The 23,512-nt window shown below is 41.3% G+C and overlaps 2 protein-coding genes and 1 long non-coding RNA gene across 4 annotated transcripts in view; 2 read left to right on the plus strand and 1 right to left on the minus strand.

The window, feature by feature from the left end:
* ZCCHC14 (zinc finger CCHC-type containing 14) overlaps nucleotides 1-13,618 on the plus strand; it is a 38,023-nt gene extending 24,405 nt beyond the window's left edge. Inside the window, exons 5-13 of one of the 2 annotated variants that reach the window (XM_081872270.1) lie at nucleotides 194-303; nucleotides 3,711-3,805; nucleotides 3,902-3,956; nucleotides 4,720-4,993; nucleotides 6,157-6,248; nucleotides 6,635-6,759; nucleotides 7,062-7,202; nucleotides 7,284-8,723; nucleotides 9,239-13,618. In XM_081872270.1, the coding sequence (XP_081728396.1) occupies nucleotides 194-303; nucleotides 3,711-3,805; nucleotides 3,902-3,956; nucleotides 4,720-4,993; nucleotides 6,157-6,248; nucleotides 6,635-6,759; nucleotides 7,062-7,202; nucleotides 7,284-8,723; nucleotides 9,239-9,294 (2,388 nt within the window). In that variant the 3' untranslated portion in view covers nucleotides 9,295-13,618. Of the gene's footprint in view, nucleotides 1-193; nucleotides 304-3,710; nucleotides 3,806-3,901; nucleotides 3,957-4,719; nucleotides 4,994-6,156; nucleotides 6,249-6,634; nucleotides 6,760-7,061; nucleotides 8,724-9,238 lie in introns of both variants that reach the window. The other variant, XM_081872269.1, reaches the window with a different exon arrangement.
* MAP1LC3B (microtubule associated protein 1 light chain 3 beta) lies at nucleotides 12,583-21,370 on the minus strand. The gene is made up of 4 exons (XM_081872271.1): nucleotides 21,185-21,370; nucleotides 16,545-16,600; nucleotides 15,818-15,924; nucleotides 12,583-14,751 (listed from the first exon to the last, which is right to left on the minus strand). The coding sequence occupies exons 1-4, from the start codon at nucleotides 21,222-21,224 to the stop codon at nucleotides 14,580-14,582; spliced, it is 375 nt and encodes a 124-aa protein (XP_081728397.1). The 5' UTR covers nucleotides 21,225-21,370; the 3' UTR covers nucleotides 12,583-14,579.
* Nucleotides 21,371-21,628: 258 nt separating this feature from the next.
* Nucleotides 21,629-22,843, plus strand: LOC309347598. Its single transcript, XR_014158991.1, has 2 exons — nucleotides 21,629-21,775; nucleotides 22,534-22,843. It is a non-coding gene; the product is annotated as an uncharacterized lncRNA (long non-coding RNA).
* The last annotated feature ends 669 nt before the right edge of the window (nucleotides 22,844-23,512 follow it).

The following is a 23,512-nucleotide window of genomic DNA, read 5'->3' on the forward strand; positions in this document are numbered from 1 at the left end:
AAACGAATAAGATGTCTTGGGTTGTATAAAAAATGTTTCAGAAGCATCCTGAGGTATAGTTTAGTATCAGTACAATTGAAACAGTGGCTATCTGCAAGGCACTGTTTTTAAATAAATTGTGTAAATAAGCTTGGGTTGGTTTGTTTCTTTCATTTTCAATTGTTGCATTCAAACATATTGTTTTGTCTCTTAGTTAGGTCAAATGTACCCAGAAGAAAAATTGGAGAAATTCATTCCATGCCTAGCTGGTCCAGATTCATTTTACTTAGAAAGAAACCACATGGACCTGGAATCGGACCTTAGGTATGCTTTGCAAGTATTTTATGTCAGTGCAAAAAGGAAACTACACCAAATGGAAACCTGTTTGGGTCAAATACTTGCTGTTAATAATTCTCTCACTCTTTTGATTGTCTGCATATTGGTCTGTGAATGTTTTGTCAGATTTACTGGGATTTAAGTTTACTGTTAGTTTTATGCACATTTATCTTGACAGCATTTCCTTAGTGTTGAGTAATTATGCTCCAAATGTGGGGTGGCATATCTAGTACCTTCTGGACCCAGTACCAGCACTGGCAGTGGTTGTACCTGAATTGCTATTACACATGTTTAAGTCTTTCAAGCAGTTCTACTTGGTAGGGGTTTTTATTGGCCCCTTGTTTGCAGTTTTAGGAGCCAAAAGGGCCCATCAGATACAATAATAATCAGCCATTTGTGAAAGTTTATTTTGATAGCACCATCTATTTACCCAGCACTTTACAAAGAACAGGTTTGACTGGTCTTTACTCCCAGCGGGCTTACAAATATAAAAACAGACACAGTGAAACAATGATGGCAGCAATAAACATTCTTCCGTTATTTCATTTACCCATTCTTGACTAAATTACAGCGGGGTATTGGGACTAGGGAGCTGTTCTAGAGGCTCAGCAAAGGTGTCGTTTGAGGAGGCATTTTGGGTGGTAGTTGCATGCATAAGGAGAGAGGTAGAATTGCTTCAGGGACCAGGGACCTTTGGATGGCTGTAGTGGAATTGGACAAATGAAAATCACAAGAAACAGTAAGTTGGGATAGAAGAACAGAAAGATGATGGGGCAATGCCATTGAGTGGCAATAGTAGTTTGTGATGGATCTGATAGAGGACAGGAAGCCTGCATATGGAGAGATTCCACTTCATGGCCTAAATGACAAGAGAGGTGAATCATTTTGGCAGAAAATGATGGTGCCAAGTTCCCTAACAAGAAAGTTTTAAAGTACAAAGAAGGAATCATACTAGCAGCAGAAGCCCAAGTTATAGCTTGTGGTAATGCAGCTCAAATGAGTCTTAAGGACTCCGCTGCAGCTTTTTAGATCCTAACTAGGTCAGAACATTATTTGGCCCCTGAAATGATAAGCCAGGCTCAGTAGATAAAAATAGTTACTGTAGTAGGAAATAGGCTGTATTCTGAGGGCTCCAATCAAGTTTAGAAAATCATAATTTATAGTACTCAGTGGTGTGTTGGAAACAAAATTTCTGTGTATCATTTAGGCTCAAGGAATGTCTTTCTTCACTTTTGCTAGGATTGACAGAACAGCACAAGTAATTTCCCAGGCTGAGACAGGAAGGATGTGACTCTGGTAACAAACCAAATAGTGCATCAACATTTAGTTAGTTTCTTCCCAGTATTGAAATTCATGTTTCGCTGACATGAGCAATATAATAGTAGAAATAACTTGGATCACTGCAGCTATTGGCTTTGCAAGTTTTAAGGACATGAGGTTTCTGGGCTTTTGGGATCAGTTTTAATTAGTCCACCTTTGCTGTACTAACTGGCATATCCATACAGTGATTGCTGTTTCATAGAAGAGTTGGAGTCCAGATTCTTTTTCTTTTTTAAAAAACTGGATTCATTACAAGTTTGAGGCTCCAAAACTGTAGTGCCTGCATTTTTCATATTAATGATTTTCACATGTCCCTGATCACTGTAAAATAAAGCCACAGTCATGGGACCATAGAGATTGTAATTGGGCCAAGGGTTCCAGAAGAGCACATACCAGTTGACTTGCCAGATGTTGTGATTTGGTCTGGATTGTTGAGGTTTGATTATTTTTCTCCCCTCTCGTCTGCAAATCAGATACTGCCTTAACAGTTTGGGTCTTGTGATCCCTAGTAAATGATCAGAACTGTGATTAAAAATGTAAATGCAAGAGAAACATATTCCCAATTTGATCTCTTCTCCATTCCTGCTTCTAAGCAGCTTGTGGGACCTTCAAATACTTAGTTGCTTTCAAACAAGCCTGTGGAGAAATTATGACAATATGTTTATATATAGCATGTAGTTAGCATATGTTTCTAGGGAGCTCAGTCTTTTTAATTTCAAGAGAAAGCAAAGCACCGGCAGAGGAGAACATTTAAAAGCCTGTCTGCTGTCTTTCACTTCTGTTGATCTCTTGAAAATTTATTATGAGCAATACTATAAAATATTTCCTCTGCTGAAATTTTCATTCTTCAGAATTCCATCCTTATCTACATGTACACTTCAAAATTTGCCCTCCATTTTAAATATTTACCTTGGGAAGTTTTAAGTGGTTGATTTTAGCCAGTGAGGACCTAACAGCTTGGGACTAGGTTCTCTCCAAGACCACCTTTTTCCATATAGTCTGCCCAGGTCATTGTAGTCTTTGGATGGGGTTCTTATGATGGTACCATGTCCTGCTGAAGTTTGGCTGCCTGGGGTTCAGAGCAGGGTCTTTTTATGTTATGATACCCACCTTGTGAAATGAGCTCCCTTCTGAATTATGGTGCTGGAGAAGACTTGAGAGTCCCATGGACTGCAAGAAGATCAAACCTATCCATTCTTAAGGAAATCAGCCCTGAGTGAAGTTGAGGTTCCAATACTTCGGCCACCTCATGAGAAGAGAAGACTCCCTGGAAAAGACCCTGATGCTGGGAAAGATGGAGGGCACAAGGAGAAGGGGACAACAGAGGACGGGATGGTTGGACAGTGTTCTCGAAGCTACCAGCATGAGTTTGACCAAACTGTGGGAGGCAGTAGAAGACAGGAGTGCCTGGCGTGCTCTGGTCCATGGGGTCATGAAGAGTCGGACACAACTAAACAGCAACACTCACCTTGTGAAATGAGCTCCCTAATGTACCTTTTTGTTTACCCAGATATTTCCTGACTGCTGATTTTCTTTGATGCTGAAATTATGTTTTTTGATTATTTGACTTTTAACTGTTACTAGTTTCATGGTTCTTCTGTGTATTGTAAACAAATTATGAGAAAAGTGGCATGCATTTGTACACACCTACACATATACATATATATAAATTGTGATTTATAGTGCTTGGTTAGCAGCAATACGTACAAATTCAGATTAGATTCAAGCTTTTTTAGCACATTGCAGTGTTAATATGACCCACTTCGCATTTCAGAAATTAGTAGGTGTTTGCGTTTGTTGTGTATACTCCGTATCAAGAGAGAACCATATTCTTCTCATTGACTACTTTGTGAGGTTCAGGGCTCCTTGTGACAATTTACACATTGTAACAAATAGCATTTGTCTGTAGGGACCTCCTCAGTATGTGTGCCTGGTATTTCCATAGTGCGTCAAGTAGCTGTTTGTGTCCTGTGTGCTAAAATGTTCATTTTGGCACTCTTCTGTTAAAAGCTGCAGTTTTGATCTTTGTGGTGCAAATGCAAAGACACCATTACTCAGTTGAAATCATTTTTCAGGTATTTGGCATCATTACCTTCCCACATCTGGAAAAATGACCACGTCAAGAAATTTTTCAGCACTTCATCTCACTCCCAGCAATTTCAAAGTTCAAGTGAGTTTTATGATTCATTTCTCCCTATTAACAAACATGTGAATAGACATTTTACCACTCAGGCCTTGTCCAAACACCTGATCTCCTTGTTTTTAGGTCCAGGCAACACTTCCCTTTATAAAGTAGGTACGACGCTGGGTGCTTCCGGAAGGTGAGATGAATTTAGTGTATGTGTGATGTAGGGAAGCTATAGCATGCTATTCAGATTTCTGTATAATGTGAAACATTTTTCACTATCACTTTGAAAGTGACTTCACAGATTGCCCCATCATTCTTTGTGTGGAATAAATTTGGTATTGCTGGCATTATGTCATCCTTCTGTTCTGAGCATGTTTAGATGACCCAATGATAAACTCAAAAGACATTCAAAGGTGGCATTTTACTTTGTACAGGTGCTTTATTTCAGTGGAGAGAATTAACACAGAAAATGTTTAGTTGCCTTTGAAAGTCAGCACATCATTTACAGTTCTGATGTAAGATTTCCCATGTATATTCTTCCATGGAAACAAATTCCTCAAAACACTTATGAGGATATAAATGCTAACTTAGAACTGGCCTATGAAGAGCAGCTAAAACTCATCCCTACATTTCTATACAAGAGGCTCATGTTGAAGTAAATATGCCGGATGGTTAGTGACTTACTGCATCTACATAATCCTTACTTCTGCTCCCGCTCCCTTTTCTCGGTTATGCCTGTTGGCACTGTCAGATCAGTAATTCCTTAACCTAAGCAGCTGGAGTAACTGTGGCCTTACATTTGCCAGCCCTCTGACTTTTCATTGTTATGCTGGCTCTTCAGAAAGATGGCAAACTGCATCATGGATTAAGGGACATGCTCTAGGATGAAATGAGAATGTACAGCATTCCTGTTCTTGGTTTGATGCATAGAATAGTTTCTCCTTCTGTGTTTGCAGACCTATCTGTGGCGTAGCTGGTATCCAGTCTTCACAGAACAGTCTCCAGCATCATGTGCAGCATCCGGCTGCTACACCTGTTGCACTCCCCCACTGCACTCATACAGGTGGGGCTGCATCCTCACTCACTTGCCGCTCCCAGTTGGAGAACTCTTCATCGGTATTGACTCCCAGTCCTCAAACTCCCCAGGAACAAAATGGGATTTTAGACTGGCTGCGGAAACTACGCTTGCACAAGTACTACCCTGTTTTCAAACAGCTCTCAATGGAGAAGGTAGAGTCCCGGCTTGGCTAGGGGGAAACAGTTTGCTGTGTTTGTTTTGCTGTATTAATCTGTGGTATAGAGAGAGAATGCAAATTTTGGGAAAGGCTTAAGACTGATTAGAAATGCAGATATGGCTTCTTCAGCTATTTGGCTTTCTGGCAAAAGTCTTCATCTAGTGGCTTATTTGGAAGTTTCTTTGTGAAATGTTGACACACTGCAAGTATTTACCCTCTAACAAAAGCTGTTGCGCATAGATCAAACATCCCTCTATGACTTTTTTTTCTGGATGCATGAGTATTTGTTCCTAGAAAGCAAAATTCCTCATGTGATCTGAGAAAGAGCAGAGATGCTGTGCCTTGCTCAAATGAATGTCACTCTTTTTAACAGTTTTATTCACAACTCTGTTCAGATATGTTGTAAGCTAATCACGTTACTCTTGGGGTGTTTTTTTTTTTAATAAAAAAATATATATCAGAGTGCCCTCTAGTGGATTCTTTGCTATATTTTTTGCTCTTAAATCTAAAGCTCTAATTTGTTTTCAAATACATCATATCGTTAATCTGTGTACAGTGCTTAGCACATCTTAGACACTTTATAAAAGATACATAATGAAATATAAATTGAATTTAATAACAGAATGGGGTATTGTTGTGGTATCTCTCTCTGCTTTTATTAGAATAATTATCAATATTAATAAGCCTGAAAATAAAGTCTGAGTTGGATGTTCTGAATCTGACAAGTACCTTTAGTCTGCAAGTTGACAAATAACTACTGAATAATTTTACATAAAATTGGATGCTGAGACAACCTCAGTTGTTGAGTAGCTTGACAAAATAACAGAAATGATCAAGGGCATGCATCAGTAGCAACAGCTCAACAAAACAAATTTAAAAGCTGATTTTGCATGGAAGCCACAATGTCCCCAAATCTGTTGCTCATCTCTATACTAGGATGCCGTTAAACACTTGTTTGTCCCTAGAGCCTTAGCTACTGTGATAACACCTCATGAAACTAATGAATATATCTAATCTATTTTGCTTTAAAACTAAGCAAAATATGTAAATTAGCTATATTCACTAGTTTCATAATGAAGCTTCTGTCAAGTATGCCATATTAGACAGCATTTTTAAATGCATACTATAAAATTGACTTTCCCTTTTTTCCTATCTAAGTTCCTGAGCCTTACTGAAGAAGATCTGAATAAATTTGAATCCCTTACAATGGGTGCAAAGAAGAAGCTCAAGACCCAGCTGGAGTTGGAAAAGTAGGTATTAAAGAAAACTGGCTTCTTCCATGTTATTTCAGGATCTTTTCCTCCTAATTTTTCCAGTAAAAATGCTTGCTGTGGACTTTGCCTAAGGAAAACCCAGAGGTAGGACTGGGTTAATTCAGCATTAGTTGAATTAAAACTTTGTTGCATTTATACCCCATGCATGTGTCTAGAACAATAAATCTAAAAATACCAGTAGGTTTTATGCAGCTAATTTTTACTCAAGGGAGACCCATTGAAATTAATAGAATAGAACCTCTTTAGTGGGCTTACTCTAAGTTAGTTGGATACCACACATACTTTAAATTAGAGAACCAATTCAGATTTAAATCCAAGTTTATTTTAATAAATTGCTTCCCACACTTCCCTTTTCATTCCAGGGAAAAGTCTGAGAAACGGACCCTCAATCCAGCTACATCTCCTTCCTTGAGCACTGGGGTGGCCAGAGTTCCTCCTACCACTCATATTGGTCCTATCCAAAGCATTCGTGGTAACCATACAGCAGGTAAACAGGCTATGAGGTTTGAATATGTATATTTCCTACACAGGGAAGATTGGCGCTTGTCTAATTCTTGTAACATACTGGATAGCAATGTAGTTCAGGATAGTCATACTTAGAAGAGTAGACCCATTGAATTAATAGACTCAAGTTAATTACTTTCCATGGATCTATTTTTGAGTCTGGCTAACAATGGCTATCAGCCAAATGTACTTGGGAGTCACAACAGATTTTGTCTGTCTAAAGATGACTTAACAGTACCATTCACATTACTTGATTTTTCTTCTTCTCTTCCCCGCCCCCACAAGAGTTACGTGTCGATGTTGATCAGCCAACCCTCTCAACCCCCCGCGAAGGAAGCTCTTCAGAATACTCCAGCTCCTCTTCTAGCCCCATGGGAATCCATACCCGGGAGGAGAGCTCAGACAGTGCTGAGGAGAATGAGAGACGTAAGGAAAGCTGTCTCGTTGTGTTGCAGCATCTAACGCATTTAGGTGACTGGTCGTACCTGACATCTGTCTATCTTGTAGGTTTAGAGGTCCACTTGGAAGCCTCAGAAAAGGAGAAGCCAGTAATGTTATTGAATCACTTCAACTCCAGCTCAGCCAGGCCCACTGCTCAGGTTTTACCAGTGCAGAATGATGCCGTGTCCAGTCCATCCGGTCACCACACCTTGCCAGTACAGATGATAGCTGCGGGCTCCCCTCACATCACTCCAATTAGAATACTGAACTCTATGCACAAATCAGAGCGAGGGAATACAGACATGAAGCTCCTTTCGTCATCTATGCACTCGCTTTTGTCTTTAGAAGACAGGACAAAATTCTCACCTGGCACACCTCGAAGTGGCATCAAGATGGAGAAGAGCTTTGGAAGTACTGTTGTGGATGGGATGCCAGCCTCTCCCCATCAGCCCATGCAAGTGCTCTCTGGAGTTTCTGAAAATGGCTCCTCTACACCTTCAATTAACTTTGGTCCAAGGACCAAAATGGTACATGCTTCCACTCTAGACAGAGTGGTGAAAACAACCCAGCAGCCGGGAATAATAGTGGAAACAAGCACCACAGCCACTGTAACTTCCAGCACCGTCTTCCATGTGGCACGACCCCCCATAAAACTCCTGGTATCCTCTTCAGTTCCTACTGATTCAACCATTGTGGGGCAGTCTTCCTGCTCCAGTAATATGCAATTCAGTGTGTCCCCAGCAATAATAAACCCCCGGACTGCTCTCTATACAGCCAATACCAAAGTGGCCTTTTCTGCCCTGAGCAGTATGCCAGTAGCCCCAATGCCCAGCAGCAGCTTCTGTGCAAATAGCAACACTGCCTCTTCTAGCAGTCACCCCTCCACATCCTTTGCAAATATGGCAAACCTACCCAGTTGTCCTGCTCCCAGCTCCAGCCCCACACTTTCATCAGCTGCCGAGAACAATTTCTACAACAGCAGTAGTAGTGGCTCAGGAGGAAGTATCCCAGTACCAAATCAGAATCACCACCATCACCACCACCATCAGCAGCAGCCTCCTGGATGCATGGTGTGCAGTTCCTGTGGCTGTAGTGGGAACTGTGGTTCAAGCGGCATGACTGTCAGTTATGCTAATTACTTCCAGCACCCCTTTTCCGGACCATCAGTGTTTACTTTCCCATTTCTGCCCTTCAATCCACTGTGCAGCAGTGGCTACATCAACACACAGCAGTACAACAGCAGCTCGGCCTTCCCTATGGTTCACTCTCCTTACAACAGTGGCATAACACCAGACTCTGTCATGAGTGGGCAGTCTACGTTTGCAGTGCCACCAATGCAAAGCTTTATGGCAAGTACAGCAGGGGTGTACCAAGCACAGGGGATGATGAGCAACAACAGTGGTACAGGCCATAAAAAGAATGGGAATCTGTCCTGTTACAATTGTGGAGCCAGTGGTCACCGAGCTCAAGACTGCAAGCAGCCACCAATGGATTTCAATCGACAAGGTTAGGAACATTATTGGCTTGCCAGAAGTGCAGTTGGTAGATTGCTCAGAATACAGGTTTGGCTGCTTGGGGAAAGGGGGTGGTAGATAAAGGAAAATCTGAAAATAGTAATTTAAAGTGATGGCAAGTCTGAGCATGTACAAGTGGAATCCACTGTAGGTCTCACACTTTGCCAATAGTTTGTACTCTTGTGGATGAGCAGTAGTCCTCTGAAGCAAACCTGAGAGAACCAAAGTACAGGAGTGGTAAAATGTTGCTCTGCCATGAGCATGCAGAGCCCAGATAGTTTTGTGGGGTAATAAGGGGTTGGTTTCTTGTGGTAGTAAGCTTTGAGATTGCTCACGCTCAAAACTGGTATCCATGGTGTCTTGCCTTATTTCACATCTACTGCTAATATGTTCATTCCTTATCTATGAACAGCATGGTGCTCAACTGTGTGATGTGTCATTGCTTGTGAAATGTAGACTTCACAAAAGTCTTACACTTGCTGACTTGTATTTCTCTTCTCCATGCAGGTACATTTCGGTTAAAATATGCTCCACCAGCTGAAAGTTTAGATTCCACAGATTGACAGTAACTCCATGGACTTCATTTTTTGTGTTGGCAAAAGCCCATGGAGTAATTACAGAATTTCAAATTGGAATCTGAGAAGTCCACTTGTTGAGCTTATTAACATTATTTTTTTAATCCAAAGGTGCTCTACTTCGCTACACTAGGAAGAAACTGAAGCTTAGGGGTTTATCAAACCCATTTTTACTGATTTGCCAAAATTATAACATGGATCTTAAATGTTGGACCTTCCAGATGGGAGGTGAAACTGGCCAACTACCCTTTTTTGTTGTAAACAAACTCCTGCACTTTTGCTGAAGAATGTTGCCATACTTTGATCTTCTGTGCTGGAAACTCGAACTCCCGGGCAGCTATGTTGTAATCTGGAGTGAGAGCTAGAGGTTGACGGTACAGTAGCCATTTGCCTGCTGGACTCTGACATTTGAGGCTAGGTAAACATGTCTACTTTTTCTCAAAAACTAATCAGGCACTACACTCTGGGATTTTAAAGGATTGCACTACAGAAGAATGTATAATTCTATCTGCACTTTTAGCAGACTGAGATCAGTGCGAGAGACGTTCCAATGGTTGGAAATAGGCACCAGCAGGCTATGTGAACTTCTAATAAAGAAATCTTAACCCTCCCTCTCTTCCAAAAGAACAAAGGTAGACGTTTCAGTTCATTCTAGAAATGGTTATGCTATGCTTGTCGGCATTTATTTGTCAGTCATGGATTAAACTTACGTTTCCAAGGGTCTAGTGCCAGAGACTGAGCTCAAAAAGGTCTTTAAAAAATACTTTTCCTCTACAACTTTCAAATCTTACCATATATTAGTTTCTGCCACAGGAAACAGTACTCTACCTTTGAAACCGAGTTTTAAAACACAGACTCCTGCAGCAGAGTTTGCAAATTGTTGCTTTACTTTGCATAGCAAAAGTCTTTCTACAAGGGCTCTTGCTTACAGGATATAGAAGTCACAAAGTAAGAAACAGCTGTACATCTTAACCACAACTCGGGTTTGTAGTCTGCCTCCTTTATTTGAAATATGTAGAGTATTGGCTTTGATGTTAACTAGTTAGAATTCTTTTCCACTAAAGCCAGCAAAGCTCAGAACTGAAACATTGCAGACCTACCTGGTCAAAAGGAGGCATACCTTTTTGTATTCATGCTGAATTGGTTGTAGCTATCTTCTTTCATTGATAGGGCTGAAGTTTAAACTGCCCCACATAGGACATTTTAGTGGCTGTGCACAATATGTTACTATGGAGGTGGCAAATGAGTATTTCTGCTTGAAAGTATTGTATGGTTGAAGGTGCAGGGAGGTGGGGTTGGCTGTATCACTGCACTGCATATCCATGAGGTAGTAAAACAGTGGGTCTTGTGGAAATAATGGCAGGATTGACAGAAAACCAGGTACTCCACTATTGTTTTCTATATCATCAGAGATAAGCTCTATTATCCTTACCTGTTGCCTTTAAAAACAAACTGGTGTATTCTCTTGGGTGTAGGCATTCAATGGGTTTTGCATATTCAACTCTGGGAGAAGCTTAGCATGAGCTTCCTGCCATTTCTCAGCTTCATAGAGACCAAGTCCAAAGTTGTAAAAACACATGGTTTGTAGCAGCCCTACATCCAACTTCAGTTATTTCTATGCAATGAAGTGCTAGACTTTCATATCCTAAGTTTGGCTTTACCAAAACAGTATTACATATAGGGTTAGATCCAGCCCACAATATTTAATTATGCGTGTAATGACTGAACTTCTGAGACGGCTAATAGAGGTGGATACCATTAGGAAACTTGTAAAACTACCAGAGGTAATGAGAACTGACAGAGCAATTTACTTTGCCTTAATTACCCTGATTGACATCAGCAGAAACATGCCACTCTGTACTAAATCTGTCAGTTATTGTTTACTCTTAAAAGTTGGGAGCCTTTCCATTGGCCCAAAATGTGCCAAAAGCCAAATGTATCAGTTCTTAAACAGAAATAACCCAACACCATACAAACTTTCCAGAATCAACAGAAAGCCTTTATCAGGCATTTAAATTGGAAAGTTTCTAGAAACATAGCCCCATGAGCGGTATGATGTTCAGAAATATAGTTTCTATTCATATAAAAAGAAAGCTGTCTCAGCTAGCTGTTGGTCTGTCAAACAAAACTTTTTAACTTAACTAGTGGACAAGTGAAATTAGCAGGGGAAAGCTCTGGAGAGCCAATTGCCTTGTTCGTTTCTAAAGGTAAACTGAGACATACAAAGGCAAGCCTACATAGTGACTTAATTTTATTAAAGCTGTTCTCTACTATTTCATCCACAAAGTGGCTGCCAATGTTTCATACAGGCAGAGGACTTTGAAGCAAGACTCAAGTGCAAGAGGAATGGACACTAGCTGCATAGATCATAGTTTGGCTGAAACTTTACACCAGAGAATGTAACTTGCGTCATGAAGAGAGAGCATAAAACAGAACCATCAAAAGCCCTTGTCTGTATGAAACAAACTATGTACTAAAAACTGGCATGGCAAACTGCTGGAGAATTGCTATTTGCATATAACTAAGGTTTCAACTCGGCATGACTTAGTTAATGGGAAATTTCTCGAGCAGCATGCAGGTCCGTGCCTGAACAAAGAAGGGTCTTTCTTAATTATGTCAAACCCGTTTTTTCATGCCAGCCTAGAATTCTGTTAGAGACACCCAAATGTAAGCCACCCCAAGTAAAAGGCAAGTTATTCAATGGGTACAATACCATTTTATGGGGAAAGCCCTAAACTGAGGCCAACTTAATTATTTTAAGGTGGGAGGGAAGGGTGGGTATTTTGTTTTGCTTCTGAACAGACACTTATAAGCCTCTTAAGCTGCTTTACTTAGATATGGCCAAAGGCAGAATTAAAATAGTAATTCAGAAAGCAACAAATATTCAAACAATTTTTACTCTTCCAACTACCTTTGGAACTATTTCTGCATACTAACTTCTTATAAACATAGGAAGAGCCTATGTCTTGCAGCACAGGTTAACATCTTTCTTTTCAGAAATAACTTTCCATTAGGAATGAAGGAAACACCTCTGCCCATTTCGAGCCATTTCTTTTACATTATATTACAAATGTGCATGTAACTTTATATAAATATTAAAAGTTTTGTAAATATTTAATATCCACCTAATTTGATTTTGAATTGTAAATGTCAAGTATTCTGGTATTTGAATTTTTATGTTTTATTATACTTTGTTAAAGGTAAAATTGTACATTTTTAGAATGTTTTTATCTGAGTAAATTTAATGTACTGAACAAAAATTAAAGACTATAGTAGTGTCTTTTCAGACATCCTCACTTTTAATATTTTTTTTCCATTTTCAGTGGGAGGCTAAAGAAAACTTACTGCAAGCGCAGCAGGTTCAACCAAAGGCTAACATAAACATGCATTGTCTCAAATGTGGCAGCTGTAGACAGGTGCTGCAGAGCTATCCAACAGCATTATCTGCAAGTTGTCCATTTTAGGTAGGTGCTCTGAAGGGTACAGAAAAGCCACACTGCAGTCTGGGATATCAGTTTCTTCCGTCAGGAGCTTTTCCATGTTCTCATACAGGTAGTTAATTCTCAGTCTCATTTGGAATCCAGTATCTTGCCCACACTCAGAAAGCAGGCAGTGTTGTTTTTCATAGCTCAAGCATCTTCACAAGTGTCATTAGTATGGCCACAGAATCTCCTACTATTGTGACAATGTTCTATTCTGCAACAGTAAAGGAATCTGAGCCAAAGTTGTGGGAGGCTGAAGGCTTTTGTTCAATTCTGTCTACTGCTCTTCATATACAGCATTAAGATCGTTTTAAAATGGACTTGTATATAAGCTTAACTTCTAATCAAGTTGAGATGGAATCATCCATTTCAGCATTTTAAAAAACAAAAGAAAAATCAACATTTATACAAGAGCAGCCATTAGCCCATTGTAAGGATGGCTGTCTTATGAAGAAATAGTAACTGAACAGAAGACTTTAAAATTTTACAGTGAATTAAAAGCTCACAGTGAACTTGTTAGAAGCAAGCATTGAACAGATGCATGCAAAGGTAGAAACTGCATGTCATATTGATATTTTACAGCATGTCAAGATTTAGTCTCTTCTCCACATAATAAAAATTTGTTTGCTATAACATAGAATTAAATTCACATGCATGCATTAATATACAAGGATAAGTCTTAGCTTACTACATTTCACTGTATAACAAATGGGGAAGCAGGACACTATCTGAATTACTTTCCTTTTGCACAGGACATACCCTGTTTACAGCAAAATTTAAGTCCCTATGCAACTGACTGGAAGCAGTGATCAAACTTCTTTGCAACTTTAGATATTGCCCAGTCTAAAACAAAGGGAAATTATTTTTGAGTTTTGATAGTTTGAAATGCAGCTAAAGGAAACAAGGGCTTTCTGCCAACGAGGAAATACAAAAATGTTCTTCATGTATTCCAATGAAAATCAAGAACTTGGTAGTGAGGTTAATATGCTAAATATAAAGAAACATCAACAGCTGTGAGGCTTGCCAATGTTTACTGTATTACTTTGGGGAATTGGCTAACCTCAAAACCCTGCTATCTCCCAATGCTTTCTGACTGACAAAATGAAGTCCTCTTTGCTGAGGGTTTGGGTTGATTTAATTAGAATAAATTTAACAAGGTGTAGAACAGAATACCAAACTCTGGGTAGACTGAAGCTTTTCTTTGACAACAGTTATGTATATATTTCCTAAAACTAGCATAAAGCTGTGATGTTTGGTATATAACAATAATTAGCAATCTGATGTTTTGCCTTCTAAAGTAACAGTACCAATGAATTAATGCCCACCCCTTTCATCACATGCACTGATCTATCAAAAAAGGTTAAAAGAAGCAGACCATTACTCCTATTTGTTCCCTTTCTTAAAAAGCAGTTTTCAGGAGCTGAAACATGACTTAACATTATGAGATGTCACACGCAAGTATTTCAGTTTGCTGCTAAATGCTAGCCCATTTTCTATGATTAATGCAAACATCCCTTTTATTGGCAACTTAACACACACACACATATACAGTATAGTTTAAAATTCCAGAGGCTTAAAGCAAATGTGCCTGTGCAAATTTTATAGCAGGTCTACAAAGCTGCGCTGCTTGTCTATACTGGCACTCATCTGTTCAATATTCACAAATAAAACAGTACGGTGAGAACACCCGCTAAGCACAACTACTGTGAGCAGGTTGGTGACATCCCTTTGTTTTTTCCTGTGGGAGGGAGGGGTAAAAACTATCCTAGGCTACAAGCCACTGGGGATGGTTTACACAGATTTCATTCCAAATGTTTCCTGAGAGGCATACACCATGTACAGGAATCCGTCCTCGTCCTTTTCACTTTCATACACCTCCGAAATTGGTGTTGAAACGCTCACCATGCTGTGTCCATTCACCAGTAAGAAGAAAGCTTGATTGGAATTCAGCTGCAGCCGACGCCTAGAAGACAGGAAACTGAATGGACACTTCCCTTGGAACATGGCTAACAAATTTAAATGCAGAAGCAAAATACAAAAAAAGAACTGCCTTTGGAAATTCCAGGTTTAGCAACAGTCTCCTCCTTTGCCACATCCAAGAATCACATGAATACCAGAAAGCATGTGTGATTAGAGCACTTCTGAAGGCAGCCTCCTCACCCAAGCAACATCAGAGGGGAGGGACTTGCAACTACACTGATCTTATAAAGCCTCAAGTGAGACACTAAGGCCTGCTGTGTGTTGCCTAAGAGGAAGGACAACACGGCTAGATAATGTGCATGTTAGGTTGTTGATTTTAGATGCTAACCACCCATTTTAACCATTTCAATGGACTACAGAGCACATCAGTGCCAGCTACAGCAAGGAGTTTACTCAGTAACAGGCATCACACTCCAGAATTATAAAGAGCCCATATAATCAAGTTCCCTTTCTGTGAAGAGTTGCCAATAGAGACGGAAAGCTGTGTCAGCCTAATTCATGTTACGATCAAGCATCGGCAAATATGCTTGCCATGCAGAGTGTGGCACCGCTCCGTATCAAGCAACCATCCTAACTTTGAAGTTGCAGAAGTGGGCAGGGATTGTCTGCTGAAGATCTCTGCCACCTTCCAAGTTGGGTGGAAAACTGGCAGCTGCATGGCAAAGGCAGACCTGAAGAGCCTTGGCTCTAACAGAACCAACACAGCATCCCTCCCCACACCAAAAAAACCACCTAGCCTCTTTCCTGCTCCTACCACTGAACAAAACAATCTCCACTCAACCTCCGAGAAGTTGTGGCACCTTCAGGCAATGGAGCCCAACCATGCACACTCCCTGCCAGGCTTTTCTGTAGGAAGGAGGGAGACTTAGCAAGACCAGGGTTTTTTGTTGTTGTTTTTTGCTTTGCCAACTAGTAGGTCAAACACTCTGGACCTTTGTTATGATTGTTACTTGACTTTTTTTTAAAACTCACTTGGGAAACCCTTAATATATAGCACAAGCTACTGTCCTGAATGAGAGACCTTTCAGTAAAGCAGGTAGGTTAGATACCTGATAATCTTGATCAGCTCACTCATGTTGACATGATCTGGGACCAGAAACTTTGTTTTATCCAGAATGGGAAGTTGCTTTTCTCCTTTATACCTTTCAATGATTACCTGGAGGAAAATGGTAAAGTTAGGACTTATAATTTAGGACTTTTCAGTATGGTGAGCCACAGGCATATTCTTGCTAGATACCTATGGGTTTGTTTAATGCAATTCTAATTTGTACTACAGTGGTTTATAATTTTATTATTTCTATCATTTTATTGTATGCCACCTTGCATTTTTAATGAGGCTCAGCATTGAAATTCTTAAAACAAACCCAGTCACCTGAATTGAGCTGTGAAAAGGAGCTGCAATAGAGAAGACCCCAGTCTTGTGGGGAGAACTAATTCCATTCCTGACACAGGTTTGCAGTGAAAGGCTAGCGTGCCCTCCTCCCCACCTGTCACCCCAATTTCAGCCCCTTCTCTTCTCCATTCAGTTAGGCATAAACAGGGCAAGAGGACTACAATCAGGAAAACCTGGGAGCAGCAACCAATTGACTTCTGTTATGTAAAATGAAATGGAGGGAGAAAATAAAAATCTTAACTAGGGCAAATATCTTTGCAGCCTCTAGTATGGATGATTTCACTGCTAGTCCCCAAAGTGCACGTGTTGCCACTACCTACCAGGTTATTTCCCTGATTTAAGTCTCACCAAATGACAGACAATAGAATTGAAAGTCTACTCACTGGTATCTTTGTAGGATGCTGCTCTCGAATAAGTCTGACATCTTCTACTCTTTGTTCTACAGGGGAGAAAAAGAAAGTTGTACTTAAATGCTTGAAGAGGCAGTGTTTTCAGATATATAATATCTACACAGAACAACTTGTTATATTGGTGTTTCATTGCCCTGGAAGAGAAGCACACACAGAGGCAGCAGTTTGTAAGAAGGGTAGGATATAAATCAAATAAATCATAAGCAGAATGAGAGGCACTTAAACCACACCCACATTAGTATACCCAAGCTGATAGCATTAGAAGCAAGGATAACTAGCAATCTTTCTAGATCAGGGTGGGAATGCAACTCAAGCACTGCTGAAAATTCATGCACGGAATGAAGAAGCTATAGTGGAAAGGGGGAGGCACAAGAGAAAAAGGGGTACTTGCCCACTTTTGACTGTAGCCTCACAAATGAAACTGCTAACTGATAGCACCCCCACCTGTGTGCTAGTAGAAATTCTGCAGCACAATTTATTAACAGGAAGGGCGGGGACAACTTAAGACAAACTGGGGGGGGGGGGAGAAAATGCCATCTGAAAAATAAAGAAGCATAACCCTTCACAGTGAAAAGTTAAAGCAGGCAAGTTAAGTTGAAGAAAAAGAAAAAAGTTGAGCTTAGTTGGTTTAAAGGCACAGAGTACTGTAGTACAACAAATCTGCTAAGGCTGAAGTAGTTCTAAATCTGAGAGCATTTGGGAAGCCCAAGGACCCAGTCTGAGGGCCATGGGAAAGGAGCAAACACAACAAAGAGTCTTATCGCAGAAGACTAGACTAGAGCCCACTTCACAGCTTATGTCATAATGAAATGTTAGAGTTTTATGGTGCTACAAGACTCTTTGTTTTTACTGCTAAAAGGACTAGAAGTTAGTGAGAAAACATGGCTATCCCCTCGAGGAAAAGTGCTCTATGTAAATTAAAAGTATAAAATATTAATTTCATCAAAGCATTTTATTTTTTTTTTTTATAAATATTTATTAAGGTTTTTTTTAAAATATAAATGCACACATCAAACAATCTTACTTTTATAACAACAAATTCTTCACTTCTTTGGACTCCCTCACGTCCCCCTCTCCCATTTACATCATTAAAAAAAAAGAATTTTTCCAAACAAATTATCAACTTGTTTACAATCTCATGTCCACACATTCCAATATAATTTAACACTTTTTCCAATAAAATTTTTATATTTTCTTTAGTCTCACTTATCATCAAATTTAAATCTAGTTTAGTGGTGGCCAGTTTTTTATAATCTAGCATCCTTCTTAACATTCAAACAAATTACAATGTTTTTGTAGATACATCTTGAATTTCTCCCAGTCTTCCTCCATCTTTTCTTCTCCCAGGTCTCGGATTCTGCCAGTCATCTCGGCCAATTGCATATAGTCCATCAGCTGCATCTGCCACTCTTCCAGTGTGGGTAAATCTTGAGTTTTCCAATTTTTTGCGATGAGAATCCTTGCTGCCGTTGTTGCATACATGAAAAATGTTCGATCCTTCTTTAACACCTTCTGGCCGACAATACCCAGAAGGAAGGCCTCTGGTTTCTTAGTGAAGGTATACTTAAATACCTTTTTCAGCTCATTGTATATCATTTCCCAGAAGGCCTTCACCTTAGGGCATGTCCACCAGAGGTGGAAGAATGTTCCTTCATTTTCTTTACATTTCCAACATTTATTGTCAGACGAATGGTATATTTTGGCAAGTTTAACTGGGGTCATGTACCATCTATATATCATTTTCATAACATTTTCCTTCAGAGCATTACATGCAGTGAAGTTCAACCCAGTGGTCCACAACCTTTCCCAGTCCTCGAACATAATGTTATGCCCAATATCCTGTGCCCATTTTATCATAGCCGATTTAACCATTTCGTCTTGTGTGTTCCATTTTAGCAGCAAGTTATACATTCTAGATAGTACCTTGGTTTTGGGTTCTAGCAATTCTGTTTCTAACTTCGATTTCTCCACCTGGAACCCTAACTTTTTGTCATTTTTAAAAACTTCTTTAATCTGAGCATAATGTAACCAGTCTCGCACCTTATCCTTCATTTTCTCCAAACTCTGCAATTTCCAATTGTCTCCATCTTTTTCTAATAATTCCCAATATTTTGGCCATTTGGCCTCCATATTGGGTCTTTTTAGGGCCTTAGCCTCCAGAGGTGAGAGCCACCTTGGAGTTTTGTTTTCCAATAAGTCTTTATATTTCGTCCAGACATTGAACAGTGCTTTCCTGACAATATGGTTCTTAAAGGCCTTATTGATCTTAACTTTATCATACCATAAGTATGCATGCCAACCAAAAGCATTGTTAAAACCTTCCAAGTCCAGCACGTCAGTGTCTTCGAGAAGTAGCCAATCTTTTAGCCAACAGAAAGCTGCGGCTTCATAGTACAACTTTAAGTCTGGCAGGGCAAAGCCTCCTCTTTCTTTCGCATCTGTTAATATCTTAAACTTAATTCTGGGCTTTTTGCCCTGCCAGACAAATTTAGATATATCTTTCTGCCACTTCCGGAAGCACTCCGTTTTGTCCACAATCTGTAATGTTTGAAACAAAAACAACATTTTTGGCAATACATTCATCTTAATAGCAGCAATTCGGCCTAACAAAGAAAGCTTCAATTTTGTCCAACTATCCAAGTCTCTCTTAATTTCAGACCAACATTTTTCATAATTGTCCTTAAATAGACTCAGGTTTTTTGCTGTTATGTTTACCCCTAGGTATTTTACTTTTTTAACCATAGTTAGTTCTGTTTCTCTCTGAAACCTTTCCGACTCTGTATCTGTCAAATTTCATCAAAGCATTTTAAATATATATTATAGTTATTGCATTCTTAAAGCTAAAGAGCTTCCACTAGGTTTCCCCACCCCCAGCCTAGAGGACTATTGGTGTCCAAAACTCCTTTGCAAAGGAAAACAAACAGCTAGAACGACCTTTACTTTCGTTTTCAGCGGCACAGCAACAAAACAAAGCCTCAATTCTTTTTCCACTCCAACATGCAAGCAGGAAAACCAGTTTAAGCAGAACAAAAACACAGTAACAACAAAAGCAACAGCCTGAGTCTTCCTGTATTTCTTTTTCAAGTGATAGTAACAACTAAGGGACATTTACAGTTGAACCTAACTAGGGCTTGTTACATCAGGATTTTTGGATCATATTACGAAGCTGAAACTTGGTGGACTCGCTGGAAGGCTAACTAATTCACAAGCCTTTGCTACAGCCAATATTTGTTATTTAATCTGTCACTAACTCCTGAGAGGTGGAGGTAATTGCCCAACGTTGTTCCCAAAACTTCCTGCTTCAGTCTGGAGGTCACCCTCTGTTTTGGTCATCAACAGTATTAGGAAAATTGCAGCCCAATGATTCAACATTACCCTCTGCTTCCTCACATAACAACAAACTGACACAGCAGATCCGAGACAAACAAATCCATGGAATCCAAACAGTTGAACTGCTTAAAGTTGTGCAGGCAATACCCAGGAAAGAAATAGGGAAGGGGATCTAAAGGGAAGTTTAATCCGTCATAAGTACTGAATACTTTCGCATCGCTAAGGGAAGACACCCCAGATAAAGCCTGGGAATGAAACTACAAACACATGCAGCATCCAGACAAGAAGTTCTACACTACAGCATCTAGCATATACGGTAATCTGGCCTTCCCACATTCAAAATACAATATACTCAAGATAAACAGCACCATCTCCAGTGTTTTGACAACTGATCAACAAAGGCTAGGCCCACCACCCTCTAAGTGCTGGGGTGAGGAGAAAGGGGTGCTACAGCAGAGTGCAGAGCAGGCACGATGCCAGGCAGGGAAAGAGGCTGGCACCGGCGGGGGGGGGGAGCTGTTTACTCCTCTGGCTCTTGAGCTCCACGGAAGCCGGCAGAGCCGTCAACAGGCCCTGCATTCGCCTCAAACACACCTCAGGCCCCTCCAACCCCGGCCTCCAACCATCAGTCATCCTCAGGGCTAGCCTTCAATCATTAAGGGGTTTCAAGGGGGGCGGAAAGTAATGTAAGGGGGTCCTCCTTACACTCCCAATTTGGGGGGTGCGGTGGGGAATAACAGTCATTGTGGGTGGTGAATCACTCTGCCCAAGATCCAGAACTAGGAGATGGGGAAAAGGTGATTACTGTATTAAAGGGGGGGGGATACGACTGTGCCACCAACCCATAAACCCGCCCCCCATGGCCGACGGAGAGTGCGTTAACAGGCCAAGCACCTTCTCAAGGACCTCCGGGAGGGAAGAAGGGGGGAGAAGCCTCATTTCCCCCCCCCCAACAATGGGAGGGGGTGTTTTGCCTTTTCCTCAACTCTTCTTCCCTTGCCCCAGCGAGACCCACTTACCCTCTCCCCACCGCCACACATATAGCACACTTAGCGCCCGCTGCCACGTTCATGGACCATCTCCCCAGCTCTTCCCTGTTCCCTTCTTCTGAGTATCCCCCCTCCAGTCACCAAGCTCCCCCGCCACTCAAGTCCACCTCGCAGGTGTTCCCTTGGCCGCCCCACTTGATGTGGGGCGTCTCTCCCCAACGCCCCCCCCCCGCGACTCACTAACAGCCCCCTCTTCCCCCCCCCGAGGGGCTAACGCACAGGTCCTTCCCCCACCGAAAGTGCGTCGCTGCTTGAAGCTCTTTTCCGAGGGCATCGCGGCGGCGACTGGCTCCTCCTCCACTTCCTTCGACTCTCTCCCCTCTCAGCGGCGCGGACCATCCACACCAAAACCCTCGTCCGCGATCAGCTGACCAACGAAGCCCCGCCTCTCCCGAGCTGATTGCGTCACAGGGAGGGAGGGACAGACGGACGAAGGAAGGAAAAGCGAGAGGCCGGGCATTCGTAGGCTTCGCCGCGCGGTAGTGCGCGTGCGTAGCGACGGAAGCCCGACGCCTCAAGCAAGGAAGAGGAGAGGAGAAGGAGGGGAGTCGATGTTGGTGACGCGAGCGCGCCTGCGCAGGCGAAACGAGCCGCGGGCGGGGGACTCAGAAGCTGAGCCTGCCGCAGGGCGGTGCCAAAACAGTGACTTCATCGCGCACAAACGCAGCCCCGCCCATTGCCATGGTTACCATGTCACCCTCCCCGGAGGAAGAGAAGGCCTCTGGTTTGGTTTTGCCGCAATTTCCATATTAAAGAAAGAAGTTCCCCTCGTCAAGCACCTGGGGCGGGATCTGATCTCACAGATAAAGATCTGGAGCGCATCAAGTAATACTAGAGAGCGCGGGGGGGGGGGTATTCTGAACATATGCAAAACACTTTCCTCCCCGTCTCCAAGGTGCAATTGAAAGCTCACAAACAGGACCTGATAGCGCTGCCCTCTCCTATGTTATTTCTCTGTAACTGGTATTCAGATGCATGCCGCCTCTAACCCTGGGGGTATCATGGATATCCTTCCCTTAATTTGCCTAATCTCTTTTCAAAACCATCTATCTGAGGCCATTACCACATTTTATGGGCGCAAATGCCATTGTTTATGTGTTGTGATGTGTGAAGAAATAGTTCCTTTTGTTTGCTCTAAATCTCCCACCATTCAGCTTTATTGGATGATTCCAGGTTCTAGTATTATGGGGGGGGGACACATACCTTCCATAATAATTCTTTTCATATTTAAGGTGACACAACCTTAAATATTTTTCTAGTGCTTTGCTTCTAGAAAAAAGGTGCAGGTATTGTGTACCCTCTGAGTACCACCAGAAAAACAGTTTCTCTCTGTAACTTGTCTCTGTTATTGCATTCCTGGCCAAGAAAGGAATGCCAAATCCATTGCAAGATGCTCTGACTGTGTTCTACAATAGCAGATCAACAGACATTTAATTACTGATTACTCAAAGCCAAGTATTTCCTGTAACTGCATAAGCCTAACATTATAAGGACACTTACAAGTGTGATGTCCTTGAACTCTAATAAGACATGTCATACATTTTATCAGAAGAAGAACTTGTTTTGTTTTTCCCCTTTCCCAGCCACGTGGATCTCATTGGCTATGACTAGTTTGAAGGACTAGTCTGCTCAAAACAACACTGGAAAAGGAACTGGCATAGTTGTTTGACAGAGTCTTTATACTCTGAAGTCGGATGTCAATTTCAGAGGAACTTCCAGCATGCAGCTGAAACAGAACAAAGAGGCAGTTTGACAGACAGCTGTGGGACTTCTCCTTGCCAAACTCTGATCCCAGAGACAAAAACAAATTAGTAATATATCTCCAACAACAGATAAGTGACATAAAGCTTTATTGAATTCCAGACCCATCTGGTTGGCCACTGGAAAACGAGATGCTGGGTTTTGATCTGATGTGTGTTTGGGTAACTGTTGGGCCCATACACCTGGCAATGTTCACTGGGGCTTGATGCCTGCCCTGCCTTCCCTGCTGCAGTGAGTGCCACTGAGCCTCCCACCACCACCACCAATCACTCCCCACAGTCCCCAGATGCCAGCTGGCTCTGTTAATGTTTGAAGTTTCACTCTCACCAAATCAATCATCTGTTAGGTGGTATGAAAGAAGAGGTGAAGGGGCACATAGCAGGTGACTGACCCCAAATGCAGGTTGCCAATGCTACATAACTCTACTCCCAGTGAGGCTTCCTTGGACCCAGAACCAGCCTGTCCTCCCCATGCCTAAGTTTGTTTGGGTTACATATACAGTAAAAGGAGTTGCTAAACTAGTACTGTATGGGGCTATGTAGGCAAGGAACTGAGCACCCATTCTATTAATAGGATTTTATTTTTATCATAATAAAAGTAAATAATAATAATAATAATAATAATAATAATCTATTATTTATACCCCACTCATTTGGCTGGGTTTCCCAGCCACTCTGGGTGGCTCCCAACAGAAGAAAAATAATGATGATGCAATAAAACATCAAACATGAAAAACTTCCCTTTGGAACACTGCTCCTAGGTACAGTAATTCAGACAAGCACCTACAATTTTGATATTTCA

This window comes from Podarcis erhardii, assembly GCF_964252035.2.
Source record: "Podarcis erhardii genome assembly, chromosome: 7".
NCBI lineage: Eukaryota > Metazoa > Chordata > Lepidosauria > Squamata > Lacertidae > Podarcis > Podarcis erhardii.

Coding starts and splice junctions, on each gene's coding strand:
- MAP1LC3B (XM_081872271.1), bottom strand. CDS start 21,224: ATGCCCTCGGAAAAGAGCTTCAAGCAGCGACGCACTTTCG. Junction 16,601..21,184: donor CAAGCAGCGACGCACTTTCG/GTGGGGGAAGGA, acceptor TCTCCCCTGTAG/AACAAAGAGTAGAAGATGTC. Junction 15,925..16,544: donor AGCATCCTACAAAGATACCA/GTGAGTAGACTT, acceptor ATTTTCCTCCAG/GTAATCATTGAAAGGTATAA.